Source organism: Podarcis liolepis, assembly GCF_965112155.1.
Source record: "Podarcis liolepis genome assembly, chromosome: 15".
Classification (NCBI taxonomy): Eukaryota; Metazoa; Chordata; class Lepidosauria; order Squamata; family Lacertidae; genus Podarcis; species Podarcis liolepis.
The window spans coordinates 20,671,631-20,690,955 of NC_139566.1; the positions used below are offsets into that span (position 1 = coordinate 20,671,631).

The 19,325-nt window shown below is 49.1% G+C and overlaps 1 protein-coding gene across 1 annotated transcript in view; it reads left to right on the forward strand.

Moving 5' to 3' along the window:
* The window catches only part of KSR2 (kinase suppressor of ras 2), a gene marked incomplete at its 3' end in the record, with an annotated part of 191,153 nt that overhangs the window by 153,259 nt on the left and 18,569 nt on the right, over positions 1 to 19,325 (forward strand). Inside the window, exon 15 of the mRNA XM_083478598.1 lies at positions 15,821 to 15,917. Coding sequence (XP_083334724.1) covers positions 15,821 to 15,917 — 97 coding nt within the window. The remainder of the gene's footprint in view (positions 1 to 15,820; positions 15,918 to 19,325) is intronic.

Sequence of the window (19,325 nt, forward strand, 5' to 3'; positions counted from 1 at the left end):
GGGTAGTGATAAAGCGGGATATCAAATCCAAATCCAAACCTGGGACCTGCTGCATGCAAAGCACCTTCTCTTCCCCTGAGCCACGACCCTTGCCCATAAAAGAAGCCTCCCATGTTTCTGCGATGGGGCGGCCAAGACCCGCGACCTGCTTTTCCAGTCTAACTTTGAAAAGTTAGGCTCCCTTTCCAGAGAGCTCCCTCGTGGGAGCTTATCTCCGTCTTCAAAACCGTATTGGATCTCGCGCGAAAGTGTAAACAGCTTCCCAGCTCTAAGGTCCTGCTGTCGCGTTGATTAAACAATCATAAAAGGAAACGCAGTGTTTAAACATGGAAGCCTTTGATGAAATATTAAAGGCAGCCCTCTCCCCTGGGCTTGCTAAAGGGGCCCTCTGGCAATATGGAAGCTGCGATACATGGTGCTCCTCCCGCCCCCCATCCCATTCATGTCACTAATGATGCTCGCTTTTGGAGAAGCTGGTTCGCCTCCAGCAGCTGGTCTCGGGAAAGCCAGGCTTAATTAGGCGCCGCTAGGTCCCTTGCACATCTTACTATCTCCCATTTAATTATGGCTCTGCCGGAGAAATAACTGGGTGAGAGACCAGCCTGATCCTTCTAGGGGAAAAACTTCTCTAGATGAAACAGGTCCTTTACTGTGTCTCTCTTTTCTCCCTCTCTCTATGAGGGGAAGGCAAAGAAAACATGTTTTAACGACATGGAAATCATTTTATTAGATGCGCTGCACATTATCGGTTGAACATCGAGAGAACTTGTGTGATGTGGGTGTTTGTGGCAACTGGGAAGTATTGCTTTTAGTACTGTAGCACTAACTTTCTTACATGATCGGCTGCTACACAAACTGTGGCATGACAGCCTTACATTTTTATGAACTTGATAGATGATGATGATGATGATAGATAGATAGATAGATAGATAGATAGATAGATAGATAGATAGATATGGATCCACCCTATTCTCTTGACTGTAGTTTGTTTCAACATATTTTAATAATGTATTTTTAAATTGTTGTAATCTGCATCGTGGGAACTCATTGATTTACTGAGTGATTTATTGCATTGGTATTCCACCCTTCTTCCAAGAAGGCCATGGTGGTGTACATAGTTTTCTCTGGCTCCTCATTTAATCCCCACAACAGCCCTGTGAGCTGTCAATGTTTCCCTTTTTTTAAGGGAAATTCCCTCATTCCGAATAGGATTCCTCGTAAGAAAATGGAAAAGTTGATAGCTATGCCCAGTGAGCTTCATGGCTGAGTGGCAATTTGAACCCTAGTCTCCTGTGTCCTAGTGAAACACCCTAACCCCTACGCCACACTGGCTCATCACCCCATGGCGATCTACTAAATGATTTGCAATCATAAAATGTAAAGGGACCCCTGACCTTTAGGTCCAGTTGTGGCCAACTCTGGGGTTGTGGCACTCATCTTGCTTTACTGGCCGAGGGAGCCGGCATACAGCGTCTGGGTCATGTGGCCAGTATGACTAAGCCGCTTCTGGCGAACCAGAGCAGCGCACGGAAACTCCGTTTACCTTCCTGCCGGAGCAGTACCTATTTATCTACTTGCACTTTGATGTGCTTTCAAACTGCTACGTTGGCAGGAGCAGGGACCGAGCAACAGGATCTCACCCCGTCGCTGGGATTCGAACCGCCGACCTTCTGATTGGCAAGTCCTAGGCCCTGTGGTTTAACCCACAGTGCCACCCGCGTCCCTTTTGCGATCATACTGCAGCATTTAAGGCCAAATAAAAGGTAAATCATAAAAGGTAAAGGGACCCCTGACCTTTAGGTCCAGTTGTGGCCAACTCTGGAGTTGCGGCACTCATCTCGCTTTATTGGCCGAGGGAGCCGGCATACAGTGTCCAGGTCATGTGGCCAGCATGACTAAGCCGCTTCTGGTGAACCAGAGTAGCGCACGGAAACACCGTTTACCTTCCCGCTGGAGTGGTACCTATTTATCTACTTGCACTTTGACGTGCTTTCGAACTGCTAGGCTGCAGGAGCAGGGACCGAGCAACGGGAGCTCACCCCGTCGTGGGGATTCGAACCACCAGCCTTCTGATTGGCAAGTCCTAGGCTCTGTGGTTTAACCCACATTGCCACCCGCGTCCCTTTTGCGATCATACTGCAGCATTTAAGGCCAAATTAGTTCAAATCAGGGGAACTTGCCACAGTGCAAAGGATTATAGAACAGAGGGTTGGGGTTTGGGGGGGGGGTTGCTGGTGTGCAAGTCCTGCCGGAACAGTTGCAATGTGCAAGACTCAGTACTGTGCCTGCAAATCAGTATTTTATTGGAGGACATGTCTCCTGATGTCTTGTTATGAGCCATGCTGTGCTATTATTCAAGGCCTCCCTTTAGCTTGATTTGACTTTGCTGCTGAGAACGAATCCTAATTAATAGACAATCCAGACTGGCTCGTCTCGCCCTGCTTTGCACAGGCAATCCTGCACCCCCTTGCAGAGCCACAGTGGGGGCGGAGGGGAGCTGTGGGTGCAGTATATCCTGCCAGGGATATACTACCAGGCTCCTGTTCTGAATTTCTATCTTGCTTTTTCTTAAGAGGTGAGAGTAAGTCTCGTTTTAGTCGCGCAGACCTAATGAAAAGCATGCAGGCAATATCCATGCCAACTGCTCACTTAAGAAGCAACTCCGCAAAGATTTTCCACCTCATTAAGCCGCCGCACTCCAATATGTCTGGCTGCAGGCCTGGTGGGAAGAGGCCCTGAAACGGACTTGCCAAATCTGGCTGCAAGGGAGTGGGTGAAGAGATCCCAGAAAAGAGGCACTTTTAAACGTCGCTGTGAATTGGGGGGTGGGGGTGGAAAAGCAGTGTGGAATTCCTGGTGTCTCTGGAGCTAGAGGTTTAAGCGTTGCCACTTTGGAATTGCTAACGCTTCGAGAGATGTGCTGACTGTGTGTGCATTTTTGCTTTCTACCTGCTCATCCTGTGTAAGTCTCTTTTCCTCCTGAAGGCAATGACTCTAGGTTGTGTTTGCCCATGAAAACAGGGATGGGGGAACTTCCAAGGACCTTCCAAGTGCAAGGGAGCAAGGAGAAGAGATCCATGTAAGCCTAAGGAGCTCTGCTCCTGTGATAGATGCTAGAGTCGGAAGGGATCCCAAGAGTCATCTAGTCCAACCCCCTGCAAGGCACGAACCAGAGCTAAAGCATCCCTGACAGATGAAGGGGAGACCATTGGAGGTTTTTAAGCAGAGGTTAGGATGGCCATCTGTTTGCATCCATGGGTTAGGAGCACACTTTAAAAAGAGCAGCGTGCGCTCTCCTGGACGAAAGAGAGATCCATGGAAAAGCTTCCTGGGCGATTTGAGGGCAGCCACAAGGAGATCTCTAAACATAGGGACATAGAAACTTGCCTTATACTGAGTCTGACCATAGCTCATTATGGTCTACATGGACTGAAGGCGGCTTTCCAGAACTTCAGACCCTTCTTCATCACACAACTCCCCACCATGGAGCTACAGCCCTTCCTTTAAAACATAGGAACATAGGAAGCTGCCTTATGTTCAAACCAGACCATTGGTCTATCTAGCTCAGTATTGCCTGCACTGACTGGCAGCAGCTCTCTGAGGTTTCAGCCAAGGAGTCCCCCCAGCCCTACCTGGAGATGCTGCGGTTTGAAGGTGGAACCTTCTGCGTACAAAGCAGGTGCCCTGCCAATGAGCCACAGCTCTTCCCCACAAACAAAAGGCATTGGTGGACCTACATTTGGGGGGCTGTGAAGCTTAAACTGCTATGGGGGCCCCTTCGCAACCAGCAACGAGGTCTGAGTAACCACTGTTATCTTCTTCAATTGAGTTGTTCCACGACAGGTCACCACAGATTATTATTTTTTAAAAATTAACTGCTACATCTCAGATTTTGATTAAAATTGCTGCACTGGGTTATCTCATATTACATGAAGCATCTTTTACAAAATACTCATTTTTTTCTAGCAACCTGTTCACATAACAGTTTCATCATATGAGAGCTTCCTCACAGTGTCATTTTTCTCGAGACAATATGCATAAAGAAATTAAGTGCTCTTCAGCAGAACAGCCAAATTACTGTGACATCTTCCCTTTACAATGCCTGTGCTGCTGACTCTCAAACTTTGGGGTTGTTGAAATATATAAAATAAAGCAAAACAAAGCAAAACAAAACAAACAAAACAAAACAAAACAAGATTGATTTGAGATGTGCAACTCTAATTGCGTCTACTAGACCCAAAAAATTGTAAGCAATGTGGGCTAAAGTTGCTTCTGAGGCCCCTCTAGGGTTAGGTAACCCTGAAGCTGAAGCTTCATTCATTTCATAGTACAGTGGTACCTCAGGTTAAGAACTTAATTCATTAGCACACTTTAGCTAATGGGGCTTCCCATTGCCACCAAGCTGCCGCCGAGCAATTTCTGTTCTCATCCTGAAGCAAAGTTCTTAACCCGAGGTACTATTTCTGGGTTAGTGGAGTCTGTCCCCTGAAGCGTCTGCAACCTGAAGTGTCTGTAACCTGTAGATCCATCCCTGTCTAAAGGATAACGAGGAGACTTGCTCCACAGGGGTGCAGTTGGGGCAGGACTTGGGACCAACGCACTAGAGCCCCTCTCTACAGAATGGGCAGTAAGGCTGGTTGCCTGCATTTTGAACCCAGCGAAGTGATGATGCATGTTGCATTCAGCTCCTGAGAACAGTAAGCATGTGGTCAAAATTGCATAACTTTGCTGCTGTTTGCCAGACCAAAAGGTGATCTGCTGTGGACAATGAGCTGTTGAGCACCTTGCTCACATCCCCCCTCCACCTCAGGCAGTCCGCCCCCACCCCATCCTCCTGGCTTGCTTTGGTTTTGCTACGCAAGTCTCCCTTCTGGCTTTGAGTTTGGACATCTCCCGCTCTGCTTCCCGCCTTACACTCTTCTGCCATGTTCCTCCTTTAATAGCGTTTAAAGTGATGAAGCCCATATATCATATAATAAATAGCTATTGACTCCCGTCCACGGTCTGGATCAGGATTGATTGACCTGTGGGAATACTCTTTTCCTCAGTCAATAAGGGGCCGTGAAGGGGGAATAAATCTTGATGGAGACTGACAACCGGGGGGGGGGGGGAGAGAGAAAGTCAATATACTTATTAATACATACATTAAATGAGCACACATCCTCCTCTGGGGAGAGACGCCATTTCATTCTGACAGCTGGCGAGTGTGGTAGGAGGCAAGTGGTGGGGGACATGAGGAAAATGATAGGGCTGGAGACACCTGAAATTTCTGCTGTGCAGCTTGCAGAACTTCCATCCTGCGGCCAAGGCTGGAAAGGGCGAACTTGCATGGCAGGTGGGGGTGGGGGGAACATAGAACCATAGAATTCTAGAGTTGGAAGGGACCCCAAGGATCACCTGGTCCAACCCCCTGCTATGCAGGGACCGCCGCTAAAGTATCCCAGGCAGATGGACAGCCAACCTCAGTTTTAAAAGCCTCCAATGAAGGAGAGCCCACATGGGAAGCTCCCTTGTATTAAATCGGACCACCTGCCCGACTAGTGTGGTAGTGTCTAAAAAAGGTGGCGCTGTGGTCTAAACCACTGAGCCTCTTGGGCTTGCCGATCAGAAGGTCGGTGGTTCGAATCCCCGCGACGGGGTGAGCTTCCGTTGCTCGGGCCCTGCTCCTGCCAACCTAGTAGCTCAAAAGCACGCCAGTGCAAGTAGATAAATAGGTACCACTGCAGTAGAAAAGTAAACGGCATTTCCATGCACTCTGGCACTCATCACGGTGTCCCATTGCACCAGAAGTGGTTTAGCTATGCTGGCCACATGACCCAGAAAGCTGTCGGCCTGAAAGTGAGATGAGTGCCGCAACCCCATAGTCACCTTTGACTGGACTTAACATTCCAGGGGTCCTTTACCTTTTTACCTTTTTAGTAGTGTCTGCAGTGACTGGCAGCAGCTCTCCAGGATTTCAGTGGCCTACCTGGATATCCTGGGGATTGAACCTGGGACGCAAGGCAGGCAAGAAAGACTCTCTTTCACTGAGCTATGGATTTTCCCCATAAGGAAATATGAAATTTGTTCTCTGGTTCCTGGTCCATGTGTAGTCCCAAAGCTACGCAGTCTGCTCTTGTGCCTTTCCAGTCTTCCAGAGAGGGATCTCCCCCTGCCCTACCTAGAGATGCTGGGGATTAAACCTGGAGCTTTCTGGATGCAAAGCAGGTGCACTGCATCCAGAGAAAAAGGCAAGTCAAAGGTAGCATGATAACAGGTTTATAAGGTTGCGCATGGCATGGAGAGAGTGAACAGAGAATTTCCCCCCCTCCCTCTCTGATAATATTAGAACTATTGTGGACATCCAAGGAATCTGAATGTTGACAGACTCAGGGTGGATAAAAGAAAGCACTTCACCATGCAACCCACAGTTAAACTATGGAACTCACTCCCACTGGAGGCAGTGAGGGCCACCAACATGGATGGCTTTAAAAGAGGGTTGAACTAATTCATGGAGGATGATGCTATTGAGGGCTATTCGCCCTGTTGGCTCAGCTGATGGCTCAGCAATACCTCCACCGTTGGAGGCAACACTGCTTTTGCTGGAAACCACAGGAGGGGAGAGGGCTCTTGTGCCTGAAACCTGCTTGCTGGTTTCCTAAAGGCAACTGGTTATCCACTGTGACAGCAGGATGCTGGACTAGATGGGCCATTGGCCTGATCCAGGAGCCTCCTCTTATGTTCTCTAATCCCTGAGCTACAACCTTCTCCAGATACTGTTGGATTTCCTACTCTCAACTTCCCATGATTCGTGGCTCTATTTGGGCATTCTATGGTTTAGAAATAACTATGCCTTTTGAGGGGTTAATACGATGCATCTGTGCCAGTGAATAAATGTGGACCTATCATGCTGTTTCAACTCCCTCCCTCCCTCCCTCCCTCCCTCCCTTTAGCTAGAGGGCAGATTTGAACTAAGCAAAGTTTTCTAATCAAAAGGTTCATCTCTAAAGGCAAAGTCCCTGCCTTCCTTCCCCGATACCTTCCTCCTCCTAATATTCCAAAGGCTGCTAATAACGTAGAATATATTAGGAGCCTTCAAAGAGAAAGGAAGGAGTCAAATATGCTTTCCATGTTACTAGACCTCGCCGAGCCAATTATAAGCACCCCCCCAAAAAAAGATGCAAAGGCAAAGAAGTTGACTAGTTTCCCATGGTGTGCAGGGAGCAGATAAGCTAAGGTGACCCTCTCCTCTTCTGTGAGTGAGTCATGGGAGCATCTTTGCGCGCCCCCCCCTGAATGGGAGAGGTTCCTTCCACTAAGGACGCACTGTGTCTCTAAATGGCTTGCTCCTAGCCTTCTCCTCAGCTTGGGAAACGTTAACCCGACTTTATCTTGTGTACCAGGTGTCAAGGGCTGCCGTCAAAAACATGCTGCTGTTTAAATAATGTCCATCATGCCTGTGTTTAGTAGCAAGCAGAGCTAGGCAAGTGTGTGTGCCGATAGAGAAGATGGGGGAGAGGAAAAGTATTATTCCCGGACTCTCATTTCCCCTGCAAAGGCACCTCCACGGAAAGTCAGAAGGCACGTGACAGCAGATGTCTTTCCTACACTCCTTGGCTAGGAGAGACTTTTCTCCTTCCTTTCATTAGAAGTACTTCCATTGAACTTTAATCCAGTTCATGCTTGTTTTTGCTGATCGTTCCTCGGGGGGGGGGGGAGTGGGTAGGAATGTTGTTGTTCTGCACAGGCTTCTTTTAGGGCAGGGATAGCCAACCTGGCGCCCTCCTGATGCTGTTGGACTACGGTTCTCATTGTCTCTACCCATTGACCTTGCTGGCTGGGGCTGTAGGAGTTGGAATCCAGTAACATCTGCAGGGCGCCATGTTGGGCACCTTTGTTCCAGGCTATTGCAGATGCAACAATTCTATGATTCTGACATCCAACTTGTTTGCTGGTCAGTTTGCTTTGCGTCAAGAAGAGAGCTGTCCGTGGTCCTGACCACCACCAGCTTATCCTGGATGCTTGCTGTGCTTGGCCAGTACACTGCTGTGGCCTCTAGCTCGAAATCAGACACAAGGTGGGGTTAGCTATGATAGTCATGCCTCGTCTTCTTTTCCTTTACTAGAATACCCACGGTCCACAGATGTTTGCTTAAGCCACAGTACAAGGGTGCAGAGCTTCACCCCCCCTCCAACTCTAGGCTCAAGAAGAAACTTTATAAAATGTGAATGCATTTTTTTAAAGGGATAGATGTACATCCATTTGGAATAGAGGTGGGCAACACAGCCCCCCCCCCCGATGTTGCTGGACTGCAACTCCCATCACCCTTGACCTTCCTGGATGGGGCCGGAGGCCAGCAGCATCAGGATTACACCCCATGCTGGCTTACCCCTGAGTGAGAATCTCTGGATTTATAGTCACTGCTGTGTAGATTTGTATTTGCAAATCACATCCTGAGGTAGTTTTGTATGGGGCTATGCCTTATACACCAACACTCTGAACTTTGCTCAGTAGCTAATTTGCAGCCAGTTGGCCTCTGTTTGTTTCCAAAAGCCCACCTTTGACTTTTGCAAGCCTTTCCTCGCGTGAATCAGACTCAGCTACCATATGCCAGAGAAAGCAAAGAGCTCTGACTTCCTGCTCTCTTGAGAAGTGCTGCGTTCGGCTTCCTTTGCACCCAATTGGAAAATGCCAGAGGGCCGTCACTCCGCCCCCCCTGCCCTTGTTCTTTCGCAGGTTGCAATGGACTTGTTAGCTTCCTTCATATTTTTCTCCCTGCCACCTCTAGCTCACGCAGATAAACAGAGGAGCCTTTCCTGCAAAGCAATTTGGGATTGGGCTTGCTTGGCTGAGCAATCTTCACACTCACCGCAAATTCCTCCAGCCTTTGAAATGGCCCGTTTCCCTGGGAGGGTGGGGGAATGTTGACAGTGGCGGAGGACTGCTATAAACATCTCTAAAATGAGATGCTTTTTCCATGCATACTTAAAAGCCATTCATATTACCCCAAGCCCTCTGAGAGCAGGAACGCTGTTAGAAAAGTAATGTTGCTTGCTTTGAAAGCTTAACTTTCCTCAGGCCAGTGGTTCACGATGCAGTGGACTGGGCTGGAGTTGGAGAGCTCAGGCCCAGAACTTTGGCTGGAGGCGAAGGCGAGTAAATGACCAAGTTAGGCTAACCTGCTGTCCCATGCCCACAGGGCCATCTTTAACATATGTGCCGCTGGGGTGCAAAGATCCGTCCAGTGCCCCCAAATTTAGTTAAAGCGCCCCCAAATGAACTTTTAGTGAGCTTTTTTTGGGAGGGGCAAACACAAAGTTGTTGAGCTTTTGTCTGCTGACTCATTGGGAATATTTGGCGCTACAGAGTAACAGAGCGATGGAGGAGGGGGGTGGGGACTTTTTCTCCATTGCTTTTCACTGTCGCCAATCAAGAGGGGCCAGTATACAGTAGGTATACATTTGCCGCCCCCCAGAATTTGGTACCCGGGTGCCCCACACCCCTTGCACCCCCAGGTAAAGACGGCCCTGCATGCCCACTACCCCTGGCACTCGGCTCAACACCTGGCTTCACCAGGAGTTGTCCAGAGGAGCCAAGGATCAGGTTGACATGGGAGCACAGCAAGATGTTGTGGCACCTCTACTGCTGGAGGCAGTATATTCCCCTGAATATCAGTTACTGGAATCGCAAGTGGGGATACTTGTATTTGGGTCCTGCTTGTGGGGTAGTCACTGTTAGAAGAGGATACTGGACCAGATAGGATCCAGCAGTCAGGATTTTGTTGTTGTTGTTGTTGTTAATAGGATTAGATATATTCATGAAGGCTATCCATGGCTACTATGTGAGGGCTGCCATACTGGGACACGGGTGGCGCTGTGGTCTAAATCACTGAGCCTCTTAGGCTTGCCAATCAGAAGGTCGGCGGTTCGAATCCCCATGACGTTATAAGCTCCCGTTGCTCTGTCCCAGCTCCTGCCAACCTAGCAGTTTGAAAGCACGCCAGTGCAAGTAGATAAACAGGTACCACTGTGGCGGGAAGGTAAACGGTGTTTCCATGCACTCTAGTTTCCATCACCATTGTGCCAGAAGTGGTTTAGACCTGCTGGCCACAGAAATTATCTGTCGACAAACACTGGCTCCCTCGGCCTGAAAGCAAAATGAGCGCCACAACTCCAGCATTTGGCTGGACTTAACTGTCCAGTGGTCCAGATTTTCCTGGACATTACTCTTACTGGGATCTGAAAGGCGAAATTGATGTCCTGGGGGAAGTTCTGAACTTTTGGGTTTGTTTAAAAAAAGCTCAAGAACTTCTGGGGTGTCCTGGTTTTTTTACTTTTTGAAAGATGGCAACCCTATGCCCCTGAATATGAGTTGCTCAGAATCACAAGTGGGGGGAGTGTTGTTGTGCTCAGGTTCTCCTTGTCGGCTTCCTTTAGGCATCTCATTGGCCACTGTGATAAGAAGAGGAAGCTGGACTCTTCTTAGGTTTTTATGGGAGCGGGAGAGGAAATAGAAGTGCCACATTCAATGAATCAGGGGGCAAAAAAGCTTCTCTGGCATATTAGCACTCCTCGCGGGTAGAGGATCACCCGTATACAAAGGAGCGCATCTGCCCAGGTGCTTCTAATTGGCAGATTAAATGGTGCCGGGAACCTTGTGTGCGGTGCTTGTCTAAGCCATGGCATAGTTCGCGCAGGTTGCCGGAGCTGGCTTCGCAGTTAACAGATGCAAATTTCCATTTATAAAGCGGAGCGTGCCTGGGTAAACGACCTGATTTATGAAGGGCCTACTTCAAGAGCAAATCAGGCAGCACATCTCACAAAAAAGAAGCCTGTGTTTCTTTTCTTTTCTTTCTTTTTTTACTTGCTACGCCTCTTAAACATGAGTCTCGATGGAGCTCCGGGTCAATAGGAACCTCGGGAAAAACATCGTATTCCCACCCCCACTCCCCCCACCCCCTGGATGGGCAAAGCAGAGGCGTTGCTATAATCCTTGCCTCCTTTGAGGTCTTTTCTTTGCCTCTTACAGCGCTAAAGAAACTGTAAGAAAATAACCCGGAGAGGATTTGAAAAGATCTCGCAGGTGGCTTCTGCTCAATAGCAACAGGTGCTGTGCCTTAGCAGAAAAAGAAGAGGCAGCGGAGTTATGCATGAGAGGCTCCCCCTTCTCCTCCAGCAAGGAGTTTCCATACCTCCCAAGATTTGCCACCAAAGTTTCGCAACAGGTTACTCATCGGCTGATGGAAAGCACTTGCGAGAGTGACTCAGCAATCGCCTCGCCTCACTTTGTCTCCAGATCCAACAAACTTTAGTTTTTATTGTTTTAGTACACTAGTGCCTCGGGTTAAGTACTTAATTCATTCCGGAGGTCCATTCTTAACCTGAAACTGTTCTTAACCTGAAGCACCACTTTGGTTAATGGGGCCTCCTGCTGCCACCGCGCCGCTGGAGCACAATTTCTGTTCTCATCCTGAAGCAAAGTTCTTAACCCGAGGTACTACCGTATTTTTCGCCCTATAGGACGCACTTTTTCCACTCCAAAAATGAAGGGGAAATGTGTGTGCGTCCTATTGGGCGAATGCAGGCTTTCGCTGAAGCCTGGAGAGCGAGAGGGGTCGGTGCGCACTGACCCCTCTTGCTCTCCAGGCTTCGCGCAGCTCTCCGCAAGGCACGGGAGCCTGGCGCTGGGCTCCCACCGCTTGCGGAGAGTTGCCTGTTCTGGGGGCTGGGGTTGGGGGAAGCTCAGGCTTCCCTCGCCCCAGCCCCGCGCCTGGGGAAAAAATATTTCCCCCCCCCTTTATTCCCCCCCCCCCAAAACTAGGTGCACCTTATGGGACGGTGCATCCTATAGGGTGAAAAATACGGTATTTCTGGGTTAGCAGAGTCTGTAACCTGAAGCGTATGTAACCCAAGGTAACACTGTAATGGTATTGATTATCCAGCAGTGGTTGGTGAGCCGAGTAAGGCAGAAGGAGGTTCAACTGCAGGTGGCGCAAGAGGCAACGATGGACAAGCCAAGTAATGACACATCTGAACCTTGGGCTTCTACTCAGATGGGATGAGCGGGCCTTGCTGTTCTACCCTTCGATGTAAAACAAGAAAGAAAGAAAAAGGCTCCTGTCTTGCAAGAGAAAGGAATGAATCCAGTGATGGTGCCTGCCCTCCCAGGCAGAGCTGTTGCTGCCACCAATGGTAGTTGGTGCCCAAGGGAACTGGTAGAGCAGAAGTTGGAGGGGTGAGCCTTTACAGTAGGTGGAGATAGAGACAGGCGATTCCAGGTTTGTCCCCATCCTCTTCCCTGCTGAGATTGACAAGAGTGACCCTGAGACTAAGGAGGTGGGGGCTGGCATCCCCGGATTGGATCATAGAATTGTAGAGTTGGAAGGGACCACGATGGCCATCTAGTCTAACCCCCTGCAATGCAGGAATCTTTTGGATGTGGACCAAATCCAGAGTGTCGTCCCTCAGACGGTTGGATAGCACCTTGCGCACCTCCTTCAAGCAACTCTTGCAACCAAGCTAGTGCCAAACTTATTGCTCTGCTTTCCTTTGGACCACATCAGCGAGGCTGAGAGTGGGGTCTTGTCATCTGGGCTGTCCAGGACCCACAGATACATTGCCCAGGTTTGTGTCCTAGAGAAGTCACTCCAGTGCTGCTAATACAGTGGAGGTGCACTCCATTGTCTCTTGAGACGGACGGATGCTGACAAGTGCCACAAGATTCCCCCGCCCCATAGAAGGCTAGCACTCCTCTGGAAACTTCAGAAAACGGTGCCTCTTGTTTCATAAGGAAAACACAGGTGGAGGGTTTCCCTCCTCCTCCCTGTTTGCATTGGTGCCATTTTTTTTTATTACAGACCATCTGCTCAATGATCTGAACCTCCTCACGGAAGGCCAGGCCAGACGGACTAATTCCATTCCTTGACTCATTAATTTCCGCTGCGCCTTCCTTTGGAGTTGATGTGCATGCCCTTCCGAAGCCTCGTTGTGGACCTGATTTGCAGACGCTCTCAGAGGGGTGGGCTGGGACAGCCTCACAGTTGGGTTCGCAGTTGCCCCATTGCCCGTGAGATGGGCCGTGACGATGAGGAATGCAGAGAAGGCCTTGCAGGGCGGGGCAGGAAAGATCTCGTTTGCCAAGTGGACCTTGTGCTAGAGTGTGGTGTGGAAACATGAACAGGGAAAGTGTCCCTGGAGAAAGCTCTGCCCTATCTCATTCACATTTTGCATTCCCTTATGCACCCAGTGGATTATTGGGTCCTGTTTTGCTTGTCAGAAAGGAAACCAGAGATGATCCCAAACTGGATATTGGGTGCATTCACACTGCCATTTATTGCGGTTTCCTGACATTTCCCGAACTGCTAATTTCTGCATTATATCCCGTGTTCTTTTTTCCTGGGGGTACTCAATGGATTGCAGTACACACATCTTTTTCTTTCTTTCTAGAAGAAAAGCACTGGTTATTTCTCAGCTTTCACATGATGCAAAAGCTGCTTCCAGAAATATAGAGAGATATAGCGCATGTTTGGGGCTCATTTCTGAGTTATTTGCTTCCAGGGAAAAATCCGTTCCCTGGGGAGAAATTATTAGATAACAGGCAATCCTCATTTTGTGCAGGGGTTTTCTGGACCCCTGTGCATGTTGACGGGGCCCACATAAAGCGTCCTTCCCTGTTCTGCCCTTTTAGTGATGTTTTAGGGTCACTTCTGGGTTCAGTGCCATGCTTGTGTGCACGGTCACTTGTCAATTGGATACATGTAGCTTGATCATTGCCTGTGCTCTGAAAATTGTAGCTCTGCGTGGCGAATGGAACCTCCAGACAACTCTCAGTGCCCTTAACAAACTACACTTCCCAAGATTCTTTGAAGGAACTCGCGGCTGTTGAAAGTGGCAAGAGACTGCTTAAATTCAGATGGGACCTGAGTCGGGCCAGTGGTTCATCTAGCTCATTATTGTCTACACTGACTGGCAGCAGCTTCCTGAGGTTTCAGGCAGGGCTCCTTCCTGTCTCTAACTGGAGGTGCTGGGGATTGCATACCCTCCAACATTTCTCTGTTGAAAATAGGGATGTTCTATTCCAAAATAATGATGGTGATAATTTTATTATTTATACCCTGCCCATCTGACTGGGTTGCCCCAGGCACTCTGGGCAGCTTCCAACATATATAAATAACATTATAACACATTAAAGAACTTCCCTAGACAGGGCTACCTTGGCTTCAGGTGTCCTCTAAAGGTTGTATATCTACTAATCTCATGGACTCAGGGGCTGCATAACTCCATACCTTCCAACATTTCTCCGATGAAAATAGGGACGTCCTAAGAAAAAGTGGGACATTTCTGGGGTCAAACCAGAAACTGGCTTCTGTGAATCCAGGACTGTCCCTGGAAAATAGGGACACTTGGAAGGTCTGTCGTGGTGACCATGCTAAGCTAGGTGGCCCAGTGGTCTGACTCAGTATAATGAAGGGCTATGGCTCAGTGGTGGACCACTGGGATTTATCCCGGGACTTCTGCATGCGAGGCAGATGTTCTGCCACTGAGCCTCGGCCTCCCCCCCCCTGCACACCGTCCTCCTACGGGCTTCTGAAGAGCGGCAGGTCCTGCCTCCGGTGTCGCGAGGAGGGGGAGGCAGGAGCAGAAGCTGCGAGATGTCTGCAGGGGCGGGAGAAGAAGAACAATTAAAAGCTGCGGCGCTCTTGTCATTAGCGAGAGAACCAGATGAAATTAACACCTGCGATCCACTCGGAGCCGCTTTTATTTCGGGGGGGGGGGGACTGGCTTATTATCTGAGCCCAGGTATTGCCTTTGCCCTCTCTCGCTTCGCCTGCAATGTGTGTAGGTGGGCAGGATTGCCTGGAGTGGGGAGGCAGCCTCTCTGGTGGGGAGAAGGTTGCGGCAGAATCCGCCCACAGGCTCCATTACATGATTCAAATGTCAATACAGGCTTTAATTGGTTTCAGTGTCCCCTCCTTTCCCTCCCCACCCCCCACTCTCCGACAGCTGCATTTGGTAATTAAGACTCCATAAATAGATTTCTCGGCAACAGGTACGGGAAAAGGGGGAAGTTTGGCGGTTCGTGTCTGGCGTACGGAGGACACTTTCCTTCCTTCAGCAAGAAGTCTCGTTCCAGGCCACGTTCATACCATACCTTTAAAGCACTGTGGTACCACTTTAAACAGTCGTGGCTCTCTCCCAAAGGATTCTGGGGGCTGTAGTTCATTTAGGGTGCTGAGACTTGTTAAGGAGATCCCTATTTCCCCTCCCAGAGCTACAGTCACCCCGGGATGAGGAACACACTGGGAATTGTAGCTCTGTGATGAGAATTCCTCCCGGAGCCCAGTCCTTGCAATTTTCCTTTTTCTTTTTTACAAAGAATGAAGGAAGCGTCTTGTGGTATCAATGTCCATCTGGTTCAGTGTCCTTTTCTCACAGTGGCCAACCAGATGCCCCAATGAGGAGCCTGCAAGTGGGATCCGAGTGCGAAACATCTCTCCACTTATGATTCCCAGCGACAGGCATTCAGAGGCATGCTGTCTCTGATAGAGGAAGCAGAAGACAGCCACTGTGCCTAGCAGCCATTGATGTCCTTGTCATCCACAAGGAGCTAAGAAAAGCATAAAGTTAGGGTCCAGACATCCCAAACTGGATTCATGTCCTTCTCACTGCATCCTGGGGTGTACAAGTCCCAAACCATTTTGATTACCTGGATGAGAAATTGCAATCCTTCTATCCGTTTAAGTGCTTTGGCGTTTCCTCTATGTCCCGATCTTACAGCAATTTCCGTGGGTTTGGTTTCCCATTCCCGCCGTTAATCCCGATTTCCCCATCTTCCTTTCCAGCTTGTGCAAAGGACGGACGCTCTACTCGGTGGTGAGAGATGCCAAGATCGTCCTGGATGTCAACAAAACAAGGCAGATTGCTCAAGAGATCGTCAAGGTATGAGCAATGGGGAATAAAAACTCAGGGGACACACATCATTCACACTCTTCAGACAGGTGCCTGGTGCCTGGGACCCACTCTTGGCGTGGATGCTTTGACGGATGTGATGCAAATGGTTCAGAGGGAAAGCAGATATCTTTCCCACCCAGCCAACTTCTACACACACATTCATAGCAGGAAGCAAAGTAGTCAAGCCATGCAGACATCTGGTGCTATGTGGTGTGGGGTGAAGCCCTATTTTACTTGATCTGTGTCTGGGTGAATCCTGAAATAGGCTGAAGGAGCCTGGGAGTAGTCAGTGGGAATCGCTTTATGACGTTTCTGAGATGAAAGGAGCAGTAGCGGAGTTTCAGATTCAAGGTCCTATCATGATAGTCACAGCCATGCCTTGTCTTCCTCACAAGCCACACCCCTCCTAAGATTACATAATCACAGATTTGCAGAGTTAGAAGGGTCATCCAGTCTAACCCCCTGCAATGCAGGAAGCTCAGGTAAAGCATCCCCCACAGGTGGCCATCCAACCTCTGCTCTTAAAAATCTCTGAGGAAGGAGAGGCCACCACATTCCGAGGTCTTACTGTCAGAAAGCTCTTCTTAAGATTATACAAATGTCTATGATTATATACAAGGGACACGGGTGGTGTTGTGGTCTCAACCACAGAGCCCAGGGCTTGCCGATCAGAAGGTCGGCGGTTCGAATCCCCATGACAGGGTGAGCTCCCATTGCTCGGTCCCTGCTCCTGCCAACCTAGCAGTTCAAAAGCACGTCAAAGTGCAAGTAGATAAATAGGTACCACTCCGGTGGGAAGGTAAATGGCGATTCCATGCGCTGCTCTGGTTCGCCAGAAGCTGCTTAGTCATGCAGGCCACATGACCCGGAAGCTGTACGCTGGCTCCCTCAGCCAGTAAAGTGAGATGAGCACTGCAACCCCCAAGTTGTCCACGACTGGACCTAATGGTCAGGGGTCCTTTTACCTTTACCTTTATGATTATATACAATAATCTTACAGTTAAATAATAATAATAACAGTAATGATGAATGGATGCATTGCAGTGATCAATGCATGTGTTGCCTTCCAGCTAGATCTACTATTTTCTGTGCATGTGCAAATGATTTGGAGTGCTCCAGTGTCTTCCCTTGGAGTGGCTTAAGTTGTGTTTTCCACGGCGTTCCATTGGACGTAACAGAACTTGCCCACCATTCCCTTGAAACTAAAGGGGTGGGTGGAGATGTCAAATTCGGTTCTCTCTGTTTCACAATTTCCCTGTCTAAAATTCCGCTCTTCACATTTCTGCAGCACCTTGCAATGTTTTAAAATCCTCGTGAAAACCCTTCTGCAGCTTGGTCTGTGGTTCTGAGTAATGTACACAAGCTTGCAACCGATTTCCCCATATCCCATACATTTCTGTATGTTATTTTCACAAGCATCTTGATTTCCACACTGGCGTTCCCCAAGCATATGCATTTTTGTGAACATCTCGGTTGGAAGGACTGCATTGTGAAATTTGGAAGACTGTGTTTTGGTTCTTGTATTGTTGCGGAAAGCGGGGATTGGTTAAATGCAGAGTTAAATGCAAACTTAATCAGATTTCTCTCCCATCCCTAGCTCACAGACTCCATGTTGGGGGCCCTGTGTGCAGTCCGCATGGAGTCTGGGACACTTTACCCCCCCCCCGACCACACTTGGGAATGCTGGGGTTTCATTCATCCTCCTCCACATCCTTCCATGTCACATTGAAAGGTGGATTATCAGGGCTATTTCTATCCTATTAAACTCAAACCCAAAGCCATTTTCATTTCATTGGCTTTCATTAATCCCCCCCCCATCCGCTGCCTAATGAGCAGATACAAGTTTCTATCTACGCCAACGCGGCCCGTGTTTCTTAATAGAGCTTGGCCAGAATCTCTCTCTCTCTCTTTCTCTCCCTATCTCTTCCCCCTCTTCAGTCAAACTTTCCCAAGCAATGTATATGCCAAGGCTCCAAGACTTCTCTAAATTTTTTGCTACATGGGGTGTGTGTACCTGTCTGGCAGTTAATGCCTGTTAAATGATAAAATACTGTTGCCCAGTGCTATTTGTCTAGAAAAAGAGGTGCCGGAACTCACCAGGAACGCCTCCCTTGTTCTCTTATAATGGCAATGGTGCCCACCTGAGAGGTGCTGGAAGTTCCGGTGAGTTCTGGCTGCACCCCCCCCCCCGCTGTTTCCCAGCCACAAGAGAGAGCATGCCAGATCTTTCCTTGCTCTCGGTTGTGTCCAATATTAATCAGTTGCAGTTAACTGCAATGGCTAACTTGGATTCATTTATTTCACTGAGTCTACTTGGATCAGAACTTGGTTGGATGCAGCCCTCTGCTTGTTGAGGTGCCTCACTCCGAGAGCTGATTTTGCCACTGAGCCAAAATAGGGGGCAGAGTGCATGCTTTGCTTTGAAAAGGTCCCAGCTTCAGCCCCGATATCTCCAGTTAAAGGAGTGGTGGGAGCCTGTGGCCATCCTGGTCTTTGTTGGACTACAACTCCCATCAGCCCCTGCAAGGATGGCCAATGCTCAGGGATGATGGGAATTGTAGCCCAACAACATTGGTAAGGCATTAGGCACCCCACCACTGGGTTAAAAGTACTCAATAAGCAGTCTGAGTTGGGGGGAATCTCTTTTACCCATGCGGTTGCCCTCTGCCCACACCCAGTGTGGTGTAGTGGTTAAGAGCGGTAGCCTCGTAATCTGGGGAACCGGGTTTGCGTCTCCGCTCCTCCACATGCAACTGCTGGGTGACCTTGGGCTAGTCACGCTTCTTTGAAGTCTCTCAGCCCCACTCACCTCACAGAGTGTTTGTTGTGGGGGAGGAAGGGAAAGGAGAATGTTAGCCGCTTTGAGACTTCTTAAAGGGAGTGAAAAGCGGGATATCAAATCCAAACTCTTCTTCTTCTTCTTCAGTATCTGAAACCCCCCTGATCCCATTTCCCCCACTGCTTTCTAGACTTATTCCTGGTCCCAGATTGCCAGGTAGGGAGGGATGTAGGTGTAAATATGCACCCTCTCATCATCTCTCATGAACAGTAGTTCCTGGTGGTTCTTGGACCTGTTAGGGTGGAAGGCATGGAGCCCAGCAGTAGGTGGCGCCAGAGCCAACTTGTTCTGGTTTTGCCTTCATCCTCCTCCCTGCGATGTTCTGCTGCAACTACGGAGGAGGAAGCTAACAACCAGGACCACTCCCTGGGCTAGCAGTAAGGCAGGGAGGGACATGTGGACTGGCTGCTAGTGGACAGACATAATGGACCAGCTTCTGCCCCCATATGCTTTCGCCCATTAGCACTAATAGGCAATTGTGGGTTGCGAACCTCACATCTGCCTTATCCCGGTGCATAGTGATAGCCACACCAGTATATTCAACAGGAGCCGAGAGT